Raw genomic sequence first — 19,107 nt, 5'->3', positions numbered from 1 at the left:
TTCCCGGACCGGGGTGCGAACCCGTGTCCCCTGCATCAGCAGGTGGACTCTCAACCACTGCGCCACTAGGGAAGCCCCGAAATGACTTTTAAAACTTTTCCTTTTTCTAATGAACGTGTTTCAAAAAAACAAAAAACCTTTGGTCTGCCAAATATTGCTGGGCATTGTGGGAGAGAGAAATAGAAAGCAAAGCAGAGTCTACAGTCATAGGAGTCTAAATTTGCCATCAGACTATGAGCCTCTACCGATGTATGACTATCAGTCAGTTCTGTTGTCAGAATGGGGGGTGGGCCTGTAGTGAGGAAATGTCATCCGTGTGATGTCTTAGGGCTAGTTTCACTGGGTTTTCTGATCATGGGCTGCAGCCCTGGCCTTAGCCAGCTGCCTCATAGTTGGACTTCTTTGGTTGTAACACACACCTAGCCCAAGATCTGTTCCAGTGTCTCAATGCTATTGAAAACCCAACTCAGAGACACTGCTGGTATCTTTGGTTTGCGTACATGCAGGAGTCTGAGGCATGTAAGTATATTTGAGTATCTGTTTTTAATGGCCTGCATTGTTTCTCAGATGTTAGAAGGTACAGTTGATTTAGGGGCTGCCTGAAGCACAGTGTTTTCAGTTGGTTGGTGAATAATAGTTTCTTCTAAATTGTTCTGTCCACGTAAGCACCTGTATTCACATCCTTTAGAATAGGTGATTTGCACTAGTAAGAGCCTTCTTTCCTAGTTGCTATAGGAGAAGTAGCTTCTTCATTTGTTTTAGAAGTGGGAGGGAATGCCAGAGGACTTCCAATCTCTTTGGCGTCTCAAAGTCCTGTCTCAGGTGCTTGTGTCTTCAGTGTCTCTGTGTATGAACGGGAGCATCTTCAGGGTTTCTGCCCCATCCCTGTCGAGGTCCTAGCATTGCCCAGTGCCTTGTTGCAGTACCGGAAGTTGTATTCTTTCTCTTGCTCGGCTTTCAGTCTTGTTCCAGCTGACAAACATTGTGAATGGAAGACAGCCAAGAACTGCATGCAGGGTGGGACAAAGGCCTTTTGGAAGCTTGCTTTTGCCAAAATAGAAACAGCTACCCTCACCCTCACCCTGGCCCTGAGCTTTTCACAGCATCATATGGTTGCACAAAAGACGAAATGTGTTCTTTGCATTGAACAGCTCTCGGCCTGGTTGTAGCAGGATGAGTGCTTAGCATCTTACCTGCTCAGGAAGATATACCATCCCAGTACTTGAGCTGCCAGAACTAGAAGTGGCTTTGTATGCTACGTAATGGGAACTTTATCCAAGTTACAATAAAAATCTCATATGGGGAGAATAATGCCCCAAATGTTTGCTCTTCTGATATCAGAGTAAAAGGGGTACAAAGAGACATTAACCCCGCTCAATAGAGGTTAACATTTACCTGCTTCATCCCCCTTAATTTTCAAAAAAATGAATTAGAGAGTTATTGATATTTCACTGCAGGGAGGCCTCCAGCTCTACTCCATCACCAAGAAGCCTGAGTAAAGGCTAAAAGGGGTGTTTCTCTGGAAGGAATTAAAACACACACACACACACACACACACACACACACACACACACACACACTCCCAGAATTTAATCTCTGAACAGTGTTATCTTTCTAGTAAGAGAGCTCAGATCTTGCTTCCCTGTGACCTTCCAAGTTTCAGTCTGTGTTCTGTCTATCAGAAATTCCTCCTTCCCACCCACGAGTACCCTTCTGTTGTGGGAGAAGGAGGGCCTTTCCAGTCTTTTGTCTGTGGCCAAGCCAACGCTCAAACTGTGGTTTTCTCTGAGTCTCCTTGCTGAGGCATTGCTGTTTCCCACACCCAATAAAGAAGCAAAGGGCTTGTGCTTGTTGACCAGGTCTTATACAGCTGGTGCTTATACAGTTCTTACATGCCCAGGACATTGACTGATGACGGTGCAGCCCCCATCCCTGGGTTAACCCACAAGTGCAGAGTGCTAATACTGTATATCCAAACCTCACATTTTTTAGAAATTATATGGAGAGAACTTTATATAATTCTTCTGCTTGTTTTTGAATGAATATCAGGACAAAACAGTTCATACAATCTGTCATTGGTAGAGTTGTAGGATTAGGGCCAATACAGGCTATGGGGTATACCTGGGGAGGCTGATTTCTGCCAGTAGTCTAAAAACATCTATTTATATGTCTGCCTTTAACATTACCTGAGTACTTTCCTGGTTTGCTTCTTAATCAGATTTGATTACTTTAATCTCATTCCACTTAGTCTTGGCTTTGGTGAAACACCTGGGGACTTGTCCACATTACTGACTTTTGGGAGTTTTGGATGGCATAGAGTTGTAATAATTTCATTACCTATTCAGTATATGAGCATATGATCACCAAACAACAAATGAGAACCTGGAAGCTTTTTACTGTATTCGGAAAAAGTATCTGCTTTTTTGAGATGCAGCACATGTTACCTTGAGGCTGAAACAAGCTTGACTCTTTGGTAGATTGAGAATTATATCTCAGCTCAGTTAGGGTTCCACTTGGCTGCATGTAATAGGGCACCCCCCCCACACACACCCATGGCTTAAACAAGTTAGAGGTTTATTTTCTTTCCCCAGTACAGTCAGAAATCTAGAGCTAGGTGCTCCTAAAGTCCGTGGTGCTATCAGGAACCCGTGCTCCTCCTGTCTTTCTCCTCTGCGGTCCGTTAACAAGTAACTTCCACCCTATGGAAGTTACCTATGCCTGTCCACCTCTAGGTAGATATCCATGTTCTGGGTGGGGAGAAGAAGAGCAGTAAAGGGCAAAAGTTGTGCACCAACCAACCCAGTCTGCCCCCTTTAAAGAGCTTTCCCAGAACCTGTACCTGGAAACTTCTGTTTACAACTCAGAACTAGGTCACATGGTTATCTCAAGGTACAGGAGAGATTGGGAAATGTAATTTTTTAGCTGGGCACACATTATTACCCAAACAAAATCAGGGCAGTTTTATTGGGAAGAAAGGAAGAATTATTAGTACCCAAGCAAGTGAGTCCCCTAAGCAATAAATTCTTCTGATTTATTTTATTTTGTGTTTTGAGATAAAGACTGATCTTATTACTTATGGAACATTGGTGTCTAAGGTCCTGCCACAAAATTTGCATCTAGGAAGGTGAATTTATTTTTGTTTGGGGTCTATAGAAGGGCTTACTTACATTTTGTGGCTGAGTATAAGTTGAACACATACCACACTAGGCACTATTCAAACTCCAGAGAATGGTCCTATTACAAGATTACATCTCTACGTAAACACAAACTTGCCTATTTTCTTTTATGGGAATTTAACTGATGCTTAAAAAAAAAATCAATAGTTGGTATACTGTGAGTTGTTTTTTTTTTTTCATTCATGTTGTAAATGCTTATTAAGCACCTTTTATGCACAAGGCATTCTACTAGGCAGTTAGTGAAACAAAAATTAATCAGATATAAATCCAGGCATTTCCAGTATGAATTGTCCAGAAGCAGAAAAAAGTACATATATAAGTGCCTGTAATACAAGGTAGAATGTGCTAAATGTGATAAGACACATACAAATACATTTTTATAAGCATTTGGAAGAGGGAAAGATCATTTCTGCCAAAGAGAATTGAGTAAATATGATCTGGGGAACCTACACATATGTTTTCACTTTAAGAGTTTGTTTTTGCAGCTAGTGAGCATCATTGTAAGACTAGAAAACTATGTTGAAAAACGTAGAACCAACTACCATTCACAAGTCATTACAGATAAGCAGACTTACATATCAGCCCGTCCTTTGGTTCCTCAGTAAAAGGCAGTAGTTTGGGAAGGAAGGGAGCATTTCAGTTTCTACTGTGTGCCTGGCACTTTGATTTATTTCAAGAAACCTTTACTGAGTGCCTGGGCTACATTTACTTATGTGATCTTCATTTAATCCCCAACAATCCAGCCAAGTGATTATAATTGTTTTATGAGGAAGCTAAAGCTCAGAGAGGTTAAGTAACTTGAAAAGGCCACCCAGTGTATAAGTGACAGAGCCTGCATTTGAGCCCAAGCACATTTGACTGCAGAGCCATGCTCCTTTCCACTTACCTGAGTGTCTCCTTTTCGCTGATGACCTAATCTGGTTTTGTAGCCATAGTAAGTGTTGAACAGTCACTTCCTTCTTCAACCCAGTCTAGTGGCAGGTCCTAGAACCAGCTGCCTGAAACTTGGTTTTCATTTGGATACTTTGATTTGTACTCAGAAAGTTAATCTGTTACCTGCTCAAATCTTGTTAGAACTTGACTTCCTTTTGACTTTTCAATAATTGATTTTTGTAATAAATAACTACATATAGATGGTACAAAATTCAAAAAGGTACAAATGATATCTAGTAAAAAATTAGTTTCCCTCTCCCCCTGACCCCTAGCTGACAGTTCTTTTCCATGGAGGATGCCAGTTATTTTTAAGAGCCTTTCAAAATTGTTCTGTGCAGATACCAACATTGTATATATGTTTATGTGTGCGTATTGGCATATAACTGTATGTTTGTATGTATCCTTTTTTCTTTTTTACTCAAGTAGAAGCTTACTATACTCACTGTTCTGATCTTGCTCTTTTTATTCATCTTTTTATTTGTATTTAGATGTCCCAGGAAGATTTTTTAATAAAAGGAAAACTCAGTGAATTTGAAATACGGTTGTCACCAGGGCAACATGTATTAAATAGATGTTCTTACTGATGGCAGTTCCGTCACAGTGTGAAAAATCTAACTCAGTAAAGAATGTTTTTATTTCCAAGAGCATTTCACTAACAGTGGTTTTCCTCCTCTACTACTCATCCAGTGAACGTGTTTATGGATGGTCGACATAGGACTCTTCAGCCCCCATTCTGAGTTCTGATCTTCTCCCCACCCTGAATGAGGCATCTTTCAAGCACTCTTCAGTCGAAGCTCACTTATTGGGAGGCAGTGGTGAAAATAGAAGCCTAGGTTAGCCCTCTCCTGCCTCCCTCCTTCCTCCCAGTTGAATCTCTCCCACAGATTCTGAGGCCCTCAGATATGGAAACAGTGCTTGAAAGGAGTGGGTTTGTTTTTGAGCCAGTCCCCACAAGCTGGCCTCTGCTGCACCCCTTGGTTTCTGCAGATCACCCAACCCCTTGCCTCCCCCACTCCCACGTACACCCCCATGTACACACTCTGCAGCCCCAGGCTCCTGGCTTTGCCCCTGGGCTCACGTCTTCCTCAGCTCCCCTCTGTGGTCAGAGATAGAGGCAAGCGAACAGCTCTTCAGTTCCCTTTCGGGTGGTTTCCAGAGACGGGGAACATCTCAGTCCAGTTGGTCTGTGTGAAAAAGCCCCAATCCTCCACCTCTGAAATCACTGTGCTCTTTGTCAAGCCTCTCAGCCAAACACATTCCCTCCACACGAGACCCCCTCCCTGATCCCCCACTCATACCTGCCCAGCCTGGAGCCCTTGGACACAGTTTCCTGAAATGGGACCTTCCAAGGCATGAGTATAGGAGGGTTGGTTAACATTTATTTACTAAAGCTACCCAGTTTGTCTCTTATATCTTAAAAAATAAGTTTACCTGGTGAAGTTCACCTAAAAGGTGAATGTAAGAGCATCTGAACTTATTCCTTTAGGCCTTGCCATGAGGAAATGACATTTCTTCCATGCCTCTTAAAATGTCGTGCCTACAAATAGATATCAGTTGCCAGAAATCCTTTTAATAAAAAGTCCTACGTATTTTGTCAATTATATTATTTTCCTCCTAATATTATTTTACATTTAAAGCTTTTATGAAGCAATGCATATTGAAAGCAGTGTTAACACAATTGAAGAATCAGGAACAAAATTTGGGACACAAAAAAACTATTTCTAATGGGGTGAATTAAGCTGTAAGAGTTTTTTTAAGCCTCTCCCTGAGGAAGCGTACAATTAAATACATCCTTACTGCAGGTACATGTTGGTGTTTGTGACATCTAGATGGTTTTTAGGTCATTATTTAGTAGTTGTAGGCTTACCCTCTGAGCGAAAATACCCTTGTTTTGCTCTGGTATTTGTATATAGTAACTACTATTGATGTAGTAATTTTACTTTGAAAGTGTTTTCAAGTGTAGTTTTATGTTAATCTTTAGGTCATCAAGGTGTTACTACGCCACACTGGCTCCTTCCCTTTCCTCCAAGGTACGAACCTTCTAGAGGAGTTCAGAGTTCTGGGAGTGGGCTGGAATTGAGTCAGGCTTCAAGTCACTTTTGTTCTGTGCTGTATTTCTAGTACTCGATACCCAGCAAGAGGCATTCATTAAATACTTGTTGACTTTAACAATGAAGGGATACTAAGACTGAGAGAGACCAAATGCTCCTCTAATTCACGCATATGGACAATACATAGTACCCAGCCGCCCTGAGTCCTACTCCAGTGTACTTTCAGCAAGATAATCTCAACTCTCTGCTAAAAGAGATTTTCCTTCCCTGAACCTAAACCTGCATTGGCTTTATTGGAGGAGAAGTTTTTCCTTAAAAATTACTTAATTTTAACGGTTTCCCATTTCCTTTTGTCCCACCTCAGGATTGCAAACCAGTTACTGACTTACAGCAAACTAATTCGCGAAGGGCATCTCCATCTTTCATTTTTTTCTTTTTCTCGTAGGTGATCTTTGGCAGCCAGACACTACCTAACTCCAATTTATGGACAATAAATAACGGTGCAGCTTGCAGAATTTCAAGCGCCACAGCTAGTGGCCAGAAGCCAACCACTCTGCCACAAACAGTGGTGCCGGCTCCAAGCTCTTCCTCTTCCCTGGTCCCCAAACCCCCGTCCAATCACAAACAAGTCCTCAGAAAGGCAGCATCCCAGAGGGCTTCCAAGTAAGTTTTCAGTAATCTTCTGTTCAGTTTCTTCTGAGTTGTGTCAATTCTATGCAAACAGTACTCTCTATTTCTGGAGGCTCGAGACAGTTTGTGCTGAAATGTTGAAAAGAACACCTGATGGGGAATAAAGGCTAACTGGTTCTCAGCGCCCGGCTACAAATTAGAATCACCTGGGGAGCTATTGCAACATGGCCAATGTCCAGGCTGTGTCCTGTGGGAGGGGCAGGCACTGCTCTTTTATGTTCCCCAGTGGTTGTGATGAGTGCTGCCACTGGCAGGGTTCAGGGTCATTGCTAACTAACTCTTCTGGCCTCTAGCAGGAACCTCAGTCAGACAGTGCACTGGGTAACAGTGCTGAACTGTGGGCTTGGAGGGAGGAAATGAAAACTTCCTCCTGGATGTGTTTTTCTTTTGGTCATTCTACAGAGTTAGATCTTTTCATATATATTTCAGATAAAATGCAATACTCTTCCCTCACCCCCACCCTTGTTTCTTCATTTTTAGGCATTTGAAAGGGAAGACATAGGATTGGGATTTCATTAGAGGGATTAACTTCATTGACCTTAGTCATCAGGCTCTGTGTAGCAACAATATTTCTAATACCTTTTGTCATCTACCTGTTTTACCTCAAAAAAGACATTTCCGTACCTGAATCACGTTTTTTAGGTCACGTCCTTCACTGTACCTCCAGCCATCTTCCCTAGTAAACCAGAAGTGGACTGGTAAAAGGAGTGCTGGTTCTAACAGCCCCTCTCCATTTAAAATTGGGGAACTTATCAAAGATGTCTGGAAGAGGCAGGCATTCCCTGATGGATAAAGGCCTAGAGGAGGTTTGTGTATTTCTCTTGTTCTCGTTGAGGCTCCCCATTCATCTGTCCTTCACAAAATCAATTTTAGTTGTAAGAAGGAATCCTAGGGCATAGAAGAAGCAGTTAGTGTTTTTCCCCCCTTGGTTAATGAATCAAATTCTGGATTTGGATCGAAAACAATCCCTCGTGGTTGTTTTAATAGTATTGCTGCCATTATTCATTTATCCAACAAACGTTTATTCAGTGCCTACCAAGTGCCAAGCACTGTTCTAAGAATAACAGGCATCGTAATGACTTTATAGAACTATCTGGAGCAGTAGGAGAGGGCAGTGGGAAGGCTGCAGTTCGTGGTTGAGAGCCAATAGCATGATCAGAAGGATGTATGGTCCCTCACCCTAGAAAGAATAGCCTTGAATCCTTAAGAGTGCAGCCTCTGGAGCCAGCCTGCCTGTGTCCCATCCCACCCACCCCCCCCTACACACACACACACACACACACACACACTTTATTAACGTGAGATCTTCCACAAGTTACAAATTACTTAAACTCTTGACTTCAGTTTCCTTATTTGTGAAGTGGGGATAACAAAGTGTATTTGCTTCATAGGACAGTTGATAAATATTAGCAGACTTAATATCTGTAAAGTACATAGCACAAGACCTAGCACACTTAAGAACTCAGTAAGCCTTAGTAACCATTATAAGCATTCCAAAACCACACTTTCATTCCCAGGTTTGAGAAGCCCACAGTTAGGTGGGAATATCAGTGAGTTGGATATGAATGTTGAATTTGCCAGTGTGCTCCTGGTTTGTGGCTGTTCCAATCATTGCTGAGATGGCCCGTGGTGCCCCTGTGGCTAGTCTGCTGGTGGAGAGGGGGGCTCCGTCAGCAGGCAGCAGGGCTGGACATTCGAGGACCCCACTCACTGCCCTGAACTCATGCTGGCAGGAGAGCACTTCAGGCTTCTGAGATGGAATTGCAGCTCTATGGACAAACTTTGCTTTGCTGCATTTTTGTGGTTTCTTCTCTCTGACGGGCAGGAGTGTGGGAAAACCGGAAGCAGCTCAGCACCAAAAAAGCACAGAAGAGGGGGGGAAAGCAAGATTTCTTCAGAATTTAAGAAATATAATCCAAGTATCAAAAGGCATGCTATGAGGCGTTGTTCCAGGAAATAGTTTCCAATTTGCCTTTAAAACTCTAGCACAAGTCTCTGAAGCTAAACAAGTTAGCACTAATGGAGACCTGAACATCCTTTCCCTTATATGTAAACTGTAGTGCCGTGAGGCCCCTGCTGTTTTCAATATGCTTCCGACTCTTAGGAAAAAGAACAGCATTGTTTTTCTCTGAACTGACTCAATGAAAAGTTCCCCCTAGGAAGTATCTAGGTAAAGTTTTTAAAAATAATCTTTTTATTTAAGAATTATTTTAGATTTACAGAAAAGCTGTCAAGATAGTACACGTAAAGATAAATAAACCCAGTTTTCCCCACGGTTAACATCCTATACTGCCATGGTACATTTGAAGACTGCCATACTAAGAAACTGTCATCGGTACATTACTATGAACTAAACTCCATACTGTATTTGGATTGATGAAGTTATTTTTAATCTAGAGAAACCTTTCATGGCTCCCGAAATCAGGATCCTGAGTATCAGTCGATACACTACTCTTATTGTTCTGAAGTAATTCTTGTTCCTAGCAAGCGTAGTAAGTTACTTAACATCTGTGGGACTCAGTTTCCTATTTAAAATAGGGATAATAATAGTACCTGCCTCATGGGGTTTCTAAGAGAAATAAATGAATTAATGAATGTCAAGCACAAATACAGTGCCTGGTACATAATAAATGCTAAATAAATGTTAGGTATTATGGTTAATACTAAGTTGGCACTTCAAGAAATTTTCATGTAATTTTTTACTTTCTTCCTGCAAGATGTGTTGCTTCATTTGCTTGGAGCTTATTGCGGCCTTTATTCGGGCTCAGTTCAGATGAATCCGGAACCCTCAGTTATGACTGGAGGGAGATACAGAGTCACACTCAGGAATGCCATAGTTGTCCCAAGAGACACAGCCAATGAGAAGTCGTGATGAGCTTTTGACCGTGCCAAGCCCTGTGTTTTTGGTTGAACTTCAGGCTTCTCCTAGCACAGCAGTTGGCACTGGACAAATATAGAAGCAATTTCCAAGAGCATCAAAGTTTCCACATCCTAGAGGGTTGAGTCTAGAGAACAATGGAACATAAAAGATGGAATGTCGTTTGGATTTTGGTGCAAAGGGAATTGAGAATCAGAACAGTGGGGTCCTGTTTCTTTATGATAGTAGTCAGGTCACTTTTCCTCTAAAGGTTTCAGCTTCCCATCTGTAAAACAAAACCCACTGTCCCCACTGAATAATTAACCAAAATAACCTGTTTTCAGTCTATTCTGTTGAAAGATTTTTAATGAACACGTTTGTTTTTTAATATTGATGCTTTACAGCCATTTTCCTCATCCTTTCTTGGCCCAACAGTTCTTTGTTACAGTTCTCAAATTCATATATTTATATTTCCTTTAGCTAAATCTCACTTGTCAATTCTGTGAAGAGAGTGGTTTAGAATTTTTTTTTACCTTTTCCATGGTGCCAATACCCTTTTTTGATTTTCCTCTTTAATGTTTGTAACACTTCATAATTTAGTACCAACTTCAGATCCTCCTTTCAAAACTATTTGTGGTATTTCTTCCAAGCAGTCAGCTGAACTAGGAAGGATGACAGACTGTGAACAACTGCATGCATATGAACTGTTCCTTCCTTGTAAAAGACCTCTTTTTTTTTCAGAGCCAGAATCACACTCTCCAGGAAATATGGAGAAAGAAACCTGAGATGATTAAAGTTTGCCAGGGAGGTGGGCAAAACTCATAGACTAGAGATGAATTTGGAAGGGCAGGGTCAAAGCTGTTTACCTTGGGACTTCTCTGAAGAAAGAAAACTGTATGAGAAACACCAGACTTAACACATTTTTGACCGGAGACGTATTACGGCCACAGGCATTCGTTTCTGCAAAAATCCCCCAGTCAATAATGTGTTAACTAAAGGACTTTTCTTTAAATAGCTGGGGTTACCTTTCCTTGCCAGGTTTTAGGATATCCTGCCTCAGGGTGACCTCAGTAGAAATTGAAGTCAACTGCCGTTCAGTGTCAGCACCCAGGACAGTGGTGTTTGCTAAAGGCTGCCAGGGAGTAGGAAGGAGGAAAGCAATCGAGAGCCCGGGAGCATGTTAAACCAAATACCAATTAATGTGACTGGAACATTTGGTGATGTCAGCAATGTGATGGAGGTGTCAGAAAAATATAAAAATAAGGATCAGGAAAAAAATATGCTCTATCTTTTTAACATATGAGTCATTAACAGGAGGCAAAGTGATCAGGAGTTACAATGGTCCAAAAGTAGGGTCTTGATGTGAGCACTGAAGATGTCATATTATAGGTTAACCATCTTCTCTCAGCCTTTCAGCCTTTTATTATGTGTAGTTTCAAGAAATATAATTGAATCTGTAGCATATCCATCCTTAAATATAAGATTTCTAAATTATGCATTTCCCAAATATATAATCATAGACTTTCAGTGCTGGAAGATAAAGGCCTGGATGAAGGCACAATGTCGGGCTTTGGGTGTAGCAAGGTATACAGATGGTCAGTGGCAGAACCAAAGCCAGAATTCATATCCCCCACTGTGCTAACCCCATACTCTTCTCAGTAGACCACTGATTTCAGACCCCTCCCCCACCCCCCCACCAGTCCATTCACATCCATTCTGTACAGCAAGTGGCAGATTAATCATCCTAAAATACTGCCTTTGGGAAAAATGCAGTGTCAGCACTTAGGAACTCACTTCCGTTCCTTTCCACGCCAGTTTTACCACTTAAGTGGCCAATGAAATACTCAAGAGGAGGAAGAATTAGTGTCACCCTCATACTGCGGTGTTGGGGAAATGTCTGTTAGATGTAGCACAAGAAGCATTGCATAGAACAACAACATCGAGGGCTTTATATACTGCCTGTCTATGGGAGTGCAGTGTAGGAAAATACTGGGAGCCCTGGAATACACCAGACAATGCCCTCTCACTCTAAGGGGTAGGCCTGGGGCTAGAAAGAGCTAAGGGCCAGTTGAGGAGTCACCACTTAGACTCCCTTTCCTCTACCAGGCCTCAGCGTTTGGACCTCAGTGGTGGCATTAGGAGATCTTAGGAATTGGTTTGGGCATGACGACGATGACATCAGTCAGAGAACTAGGTACTAGTAATCACTTCTAACCAAAAGTTGCCATTGGGATATGTACGGTCCAGTGGGGAGAGAAATACGTGAGAGTCATAGAATGATGGATCTTCCTTTGGTGATTCATACTTAGGTAATTTAAATTAAAATCTTACTTCTCATTCCTGCTTGCTGGGATGTTAAAATGGTAATATAAATGTTGGGTATTTCCCATCTCTCACTTCCCTTCTTTCTTATCTGATTATGAAAATCCCTTTTTTAAAGGTTTGGACAGAAACTTAAAATAGCCTTTGATAGAATTCCTATCAGTTCCTCTGTAATCCCGTGTCCTTATTAGCAAACTTAGACTTTCTTCTCCAAGGATGAGCAAATATTTTAAAATCTTGGGGCCTGGGAGTAGATAGTATAGCTTAAAAGAAAGCTCCGTGGAGAAGATTCAGAGGAGCTGCCAACCTCCAAAATAAGTTTAATCAAGAAAGAAAACAACATTTTAGAAAATCCCTAATGTGCATTGGTGTGTAGAGCTAGAAAAATCTATCTAAGAGAGAGCAAGCAGTCTGGGGTCAGGAACGATTAAATGGAAATGAGAACACCTGAGTGAAAAATTGGGTTGAACACAGTGAATCGAGATTGGGCACTGCAGAAAATTGAATTAATGAAATTCAGGACAGATTTTTAAAATTCTGCCAAAATTCTGAGGAAAAGGTATACAAAGGTAAAAATGATGAGAGAAAAGATAGGTTCAACCTAAAATAGTGAATTCCAGAATGAGAATAGAATAGTCATTATTATAGGCAAAATAGACCTAACATAAGGACATAAAGGGTTTTGAACAATATAACTAATAAGATTAAATTAACAGACATGCAATTTTATGCCCTGCAGAGCTCCCAGGGAGTATTTTTCAAAACGAAACTATCTCAGTGTAAATCCTAAAAAATCGGAAATTATACAGTCTTCATTCTCTGACCACTTTACAATAAAATGAGATATTAAACATATAGACAAATGTCCAAATAATTTTAGAATGTTAAAACATTCTTTTAAGTAACGTGGATCAAAATTATTTTGGAAACTACCTTGAAAATAAGAATTGTACATATCAGAACAAGACAAGAAAGCCCACTCTAGCCACCTTTATTCAGCAGTTAGGCAAGAAAAAGAAATAAAAGGCATCAGTGTGGAAAGTAAGAAGTAAAACTATCTATTTGCAGAATGCCACTATTTGCAGATGACATGATATTGCATACAGGTTGCATACAACCCTAAAGACCCCACCAAAAGACTGTTAGAAGTCATACATGAATTCAGTGAAATTTCAGGATACAAAATTAATATACAGAAATCTGTTGAATTTCTCTACACTAACAATAAACTATAAGAAAGAGAAATTAAGAAAAGAGTGCCTTTTACAATTACATCAGAAAGAATAAAATACCTAGGAATAAATATAACCAAGGAGGTGAGAAGATCTGTTCGCTGAACGCTATAAGGCACTGATGAAAGAAATTGAAGACAAACATAAATGGAAAGATATTCCATGCTTATGGATTGGAAGAATTAATATTGTTAAAATGTCCAGACTTCCCAAAGCAATCTACAGATTCAGTGCAATCCCTATCACAATTCCAATGGCATTTCTCACAGAAATAGAACCAAAATCCTAAAATTTGTATGGAACCACAGAAGACCCAAATAGCCCAAGCAATCTTGAGAAAGGAAAACAAAGCTGGAGGCATCATGCTCCCTGATTTGAAACGATATTACAAAGCTACAGTGATCAAAACAGCATTGGCATAAAAACAGACACATAGATCAATGGAACAGAATAGAGATCCCAGAAATAAATCCAGACATATATGGTCAATTAATTTACGACAAAGGAGCCAAGAATATACAAAGGGGAAAGGACAGTCTCTTTAATAAATGGTGTTGGAAAAATTGAATAGCCACATGCAAAAGAATGAAACTGGACTACTATCTTAAAACATACACAAAAATTAACTCAAAATGAATTAAAGACTTGAATGTAAGAATGGAAACCATAAAACTCCTAAAAGAAAACGTAGGCAGTAATCTCCTTGACTTGGTCGTGGCGATGAGTTTTTGGATTTGACAACAAAAGCAAAAATAAACAAGTGGAGGGCTTCCCTGGTGGCGCAGTGGTTGAGAGTCTGCCTCCCAATGCAGGGGACACAGGTTCGTGCCCCGGTCCGGGAAGATCCCACATGCCGTGGAGCGGCTGAGCCCGTGAGCCATGGCCGCTGAGCCTGTGCATCCGGAGCCTGTGCTCCGCAACGGGAGAGGCCACAACAGTGAGAGGCCCGCATACTGCAAAAAAAAAAAAAAAAAGAAATTTGCTAAGAGAGTAGAACTTAAATGTTCTCACCAAGGAGAAGGAGAAGAAAGAAAAAGGTAAGTATGTGAGGTAAATAACTAGATAGGGGAATCCTTCCACAATGCATATGTATGTCAAATCACCACGATGTACTTTGAATATCTTGTGATTTTATATGTCAAGTCAATAAAGCTGAAATAATTTTTAAAAACAAGAAAAAGAATTATATGTATCAAAACTTATATTTGAAATTTAGGCAAAGATGCACTCAAAGGTAAATTCATAATTATTTTCAGTGTTAAATATGTAAAGATTGTAGAGAAATTAACCAAGATACAAATGGCAAATTAGGTTCAACCAATATAGTGGTTTCAGCTGATTACAGCAGAGCGTCAGGTTAAAAAGAATTATGAGGACTTCTGTGAGCTCAGCAAGACAGAGTGCTGTGATAGATTAGTAATGTCTGATGTTGAGCGTAGTGAATATGCACGCCACATATTTGTCATACCTGAACTAAGCTTCCATCTCTAGAAGTTAAAAAAGGGTCAATAAAACAAAGCTAAGAAAAACAGATCAAAGGAAATCAAGAAGAAAGCAATATAAACTGAAAAGCAAGCAGCAAAATTAGTTAAATCCAAAGCCTTGTTTAGTTCGGGGTAGGGGGACAGGGAAGGAGAAAATAAACACAGTTCTGCCAGAAAAATAAGAGAATTAAAAATAGAAGTTTTTAAAAGTAGATATAGGGGAGATTGAAAAATTATGAGGACACTGCACACAATCGTATGCTACTAAATTTTTTAAACTGGATGAAAGATAATATTTTGAAAAATATGAACTATCAAAATTGGTTCTTGAATAAAAAAAAAACCCAAGTAGAACACGGTAGAAGTTTTTAAACTATCCAAATGGGTTCTTAAAGAAATAGGGTACACACGTAGGCCTAGGAAGCAATTTTAAAATATTGTCTTTAAAGTAGTTCTTTGAACCTTTTTCCTGAAATATTTGGAGGCTTCCAGCTGCCTGCAAAGTAAAGTTGAGAGTCCTTACTCTGGACATTGAAGCCCTCTGCAGTTTGTCCTCCGTCCTGTCTCCAGTCTGCTTCACACATGGCTCCATTCATTGTTCCTACCTGCTCATGTCATGCCCCCTGCACAGAATGCCCTTAACTATCTTGAATCTAAGTCCTGCCTTTTATTCAAGATCAGGTTCTAATTTATCATCTTGACACAGCTTGACCAGATGCCCCATTCTCAGCTCCTCAGCTGACTCTTCCATCTGCCTCCTTGTCTTATTTTTCCTTTTCATATGTGTTCTGCTTTTCGTTAAGTCTATTAGGGACAGATATCTTGTCTTCATCCTTTTATCATATATATACTGAATGTGCACTGCTGTGCATTGCTGTAAATACTGGTGATGACACCAGTGGACGAGACAGACATGAGCCCTCTTTTCATGAAGGTTGTTTTTGAGAGACAGGAGAGAAGTTCAGCCCCTGATATGGCTTATATTCATGATAAGTTCTCAGGAAATGGTAGTGAAGGAGGTGGTGGTGAAGATAGAGATGGTGGCACCATAGTATTTTGCATCAAGGTTCACTAAATAACAATTATCTCTTCGTTAGTTATTTAGACCATGTAGAGGAGTGTATGGGAGGCAGTAGAGTACAACTGCTAATATCCCAAGATTTCGAATTAGACTTGAATCCTGGCTCCTTTACTTAATTGACTGTTATTTAGGGATACCTCTAAGCTTCTGTTTTGTTATCTGCAAAATATTACCTACGTCGTGGAGCTGTTCTTAGGATTAAAGGAGATCGTGTGTTTCCCTGACATATATTAAGTGTCCATTGCATGCCGGTTGGTGTAGTTTGTAATCCCTGCTGCCGTTATTGTTCCCTGTTAAAAGAAATCTCACTTTTGTTGTTAGTAAACTGATATTCATAAGTATGATTTGGCTCTAGCTAGCAAGGCTATGGAAATTCACACACATTCTGATTTCCTGAACACTAATAACTCTAATGACTACTGAAGGCAAAGGCTTAGTTTCAAACAAAACAAAAGATTAGATTTGGACTTACTGACTTCCAGTCAAGTTGGCTCCGTAAGTTCTCACTTAGTATTCCGCCTCTGCTTCAAATAGCAGTGATAGATAAAAAGCTTAAAGAAGAAAAAAGAAACAAGGGAAGCATCTCCTTGGCCCCAAAGTGTACAGAAATGAATAGCAATCAGTGAATGAGGCTGAAGCAACAAGTTTTCTGAGCCCTGCTGTGGAAGCAGGCAGTGGCAGCCTGGAGCTCAGCTCCCGTGGCATATTGGGGCCTGAGAGTACCCTACCCGAGAGGAGAGACTCATTAGTAGAAAATAAAACAGTGATTTTTTTCAACTGGAGATGATGTTGCCCCCCAGAGGACATTTGACAATGTCTGGAGTCATTGGTTGTCATAATTGAGCGGGGGGAGGGGGGGAGGGGGAGGGGTGTTGCTACTGGCATCTAATGAATAGAGTCTAGGGATGCTACTAAACGTCCTGCAAAGCACAGGACAGTTCCCCACAGTGAAGAATTACCCAGTCCAAAATGTCAGTAGTACCAAGGTTGAAAAATCCTGAGCTAAAGAATGCACTGGGCTCTTCTACAGGGAGACTGACAAAGCTGACATGGACCCACTGGCTGAGGCTCCATCTTTATATAAGGCTATGGGCCTACAGAGTTAGAAAGGTAATGAAATACCCTTGCAACTGTTCATGTCTCAGAACTCACCTGGATTTCTATTTATGTCTGAGGCAGGGGCACCAGAATACCACTGTAAAGTCTGGTTCTGGACTGGGGTCAGGGGGACTGGATAGAGGCAACTGTAAAATCTTCAGACTGGGAGGGGTGAGCAAGTAGGGAGACAAAGGGGGGAAGTGATTTCTATTCAAAATGAGCCTGCAAACCCAAATTCTAAAACGCATGAATAAATCTAATATTAAGAAGGATTGCCAGCAGAATCAGCAACTGGGCCATGAATTCCTTGCAGATGAAATTAATATTTTTGAATGGTCAGACATATTAGATCATGTATCTAACAGTATCTTGTGGAACATGACATGTGACTCTGATAGGAATATCAGAAGAGAGAGCTGAAGGATAGATGAACAAGCAATACTTTAAAAAATAACATCATTAATCATTAGAGAAATGCAAATCAAAACTACAATGAGGTATCATCTCACACCGGTCAGAATGGCCATCATCAAAAAATCTAGAAAGAATAATGCTGGATAGGGTGTGGAGAAAAGGGAACACTCTTGCACTGCTGGTGGGAATGTGAATTGGTACAGCCACTATGGAGAACAGTATGGAGGTTCCTTAAAAAACTACAAATAGAACTACCATATGACCCAGCAATCCCACTACTGGGCATATACCCTGAGAAAACCATAATTCAAAAAGAGTCACGTACCACAATGTTCATTGCGGCTCTATTTACAATAACCAGGACATGGAAGTGACCAAAGTGTCCATCGACAGATGAATGGATAAAGAAGATGTGGCACAGATATACAATGGAATATTACTCAGCCATAAAAAGAAACAAAATTGAGTTATTTGTAGTGAGGTGGATGGACCTAGAGTCTGTCATACAGAGTGAAGTAAGTCAGAAAGAGAAAGACAAATACCGTATGCTAACACATATATATGGAATTTAAGAAAAAAAAATTTCATGAAGAACCTAGGGGTAAGAGAGGACTAAGGACACAGACCTACTAGAGAATGGACTTGAGGATATGGGGGGGCGGGAAGGGTGAGCTGTGACAAAGCAAGAGAGTGGCATGGACATATATACACTACCAAACGTAAAATGGATAGCTAGTGGGAAGCAGCCACATAGCACAGGGAGATCAGCTTGGTGCTCTGTGACCACCTAGAGGGGTGGGATAGGGAGGGTGGGAGGGAGGGAGATGCAAGAGGGAAGAGATATGGGAACATATGTATATGTATAGCTGATTCACTTTGTTATAAAGCAGAAACTAACACACCATTGTAAAGCAATTATACTCCAATAAAGATGTAAAAAAAAAATTTTAAATAGCTGAGAATTTTCTGGAACTGGAGAAAGATACGAGTCCTCAGCTAAAAAAAAAAATCATTTCTTGTACCAAAATAAATGCACCTCTAGACACATCATAGTGACAGTGCAGACCATCAAGCATAAATGGGGAGTCTCACGTATTATCTGAAAGAAAATTCACTTTAACTACAAAGGAAAACAGAATACCAGCATTCTTCTCTTCAGAAGTAATAAGTGGCAGAAGACGAGAGCTAATAGCTTTACAATGTTGAGATAAAGTAACTTTGAGTCTAGAATTTTATATATAGCTAAATTGTCATTCAAGAAAGAAGGCAAAAAATAATAATAATTTGAGGGCTTCCCTGGTGGCGCAGTGGTTGAGAGTCCGCCTGCCGATGCAGGGGACACGGGTTCGTGCCCCGGCCCGGGAGGATCCCACATGCCACGGAGCAGCTGGGCCCGTGAGCCATGGCCACTGAGCCTGTGTGTCAGGAGCCTGTGCTCCACAACGGGAGAGGCCACAGCAGTGAGAGGCCCGTGTACCACAAAATAAATAAATAAATAAATAATTTGAGATATTCAAGGTCTAAGAGTATACCACCCATGGCCTTCACTGAAAGAAATAGCAAAGATAAAAGTGAACACAGAATAACATGAAACAGTGAAGTGCAAAAATTTTATAAAATGTCTATAAATGTTAGTGACTATAAAAATAATTGTTGGTCTTCTTTAAGAAGATAAAACACATTTAAGACAACAACAGGATTCAGGGACAAGAGTAGTCAGTGGATAGTAAATGTATAACAGAGCTGTGTCAAGTTTAAGCACAGGACAG

General features: G+C 40.6%; 1 protein-coding gene across 7 annotated transcripts in view; it reads left to right on the top strand.

Annotated features, from left to right (window-relative positions):
- The window catches only part of TTLL5 (tubulin tyrosine ligase like 5), a 305,725-nt gene that overhangs the window by 220,777 nt on the left and 65,841 nt on the right, over positions 1 to 19,107 (top strand). For all 7 annotated transcript variants that reach the window (XM_060004157.1, XM_060004152.1, XM_060004154.1 and 4 more), the window contains one exon: positions 6,606 to 6,823. In XM_060004157.1, the coding sequence (XP_059860140.1) occupies positions 6,606 to 6,823 (218 nt within the window). The remainder of the gene's footprint in view (positions 1 to 6,605; positions 6,824 to 19,107) is intronic.

The sequence above is a fragment of the Delphinus delphis genome, chromosome 2 (assembly GCF_949987515.2).
Source record: "Delphinus delphis chromosome 2, mDelDel1.2, whole genome shotgun sequence".
NCBI lineage: Eukaryota > Metazoa > Chordata > Mammalia > Artiodactyla > Delphinidae > Delphinus > Delphinus delphis.
The sequence above is the reverse complement of the archived record's forward strand: the minus strand, read 5'-3'. Positions and strand labels throughout refer to the sequence as shown.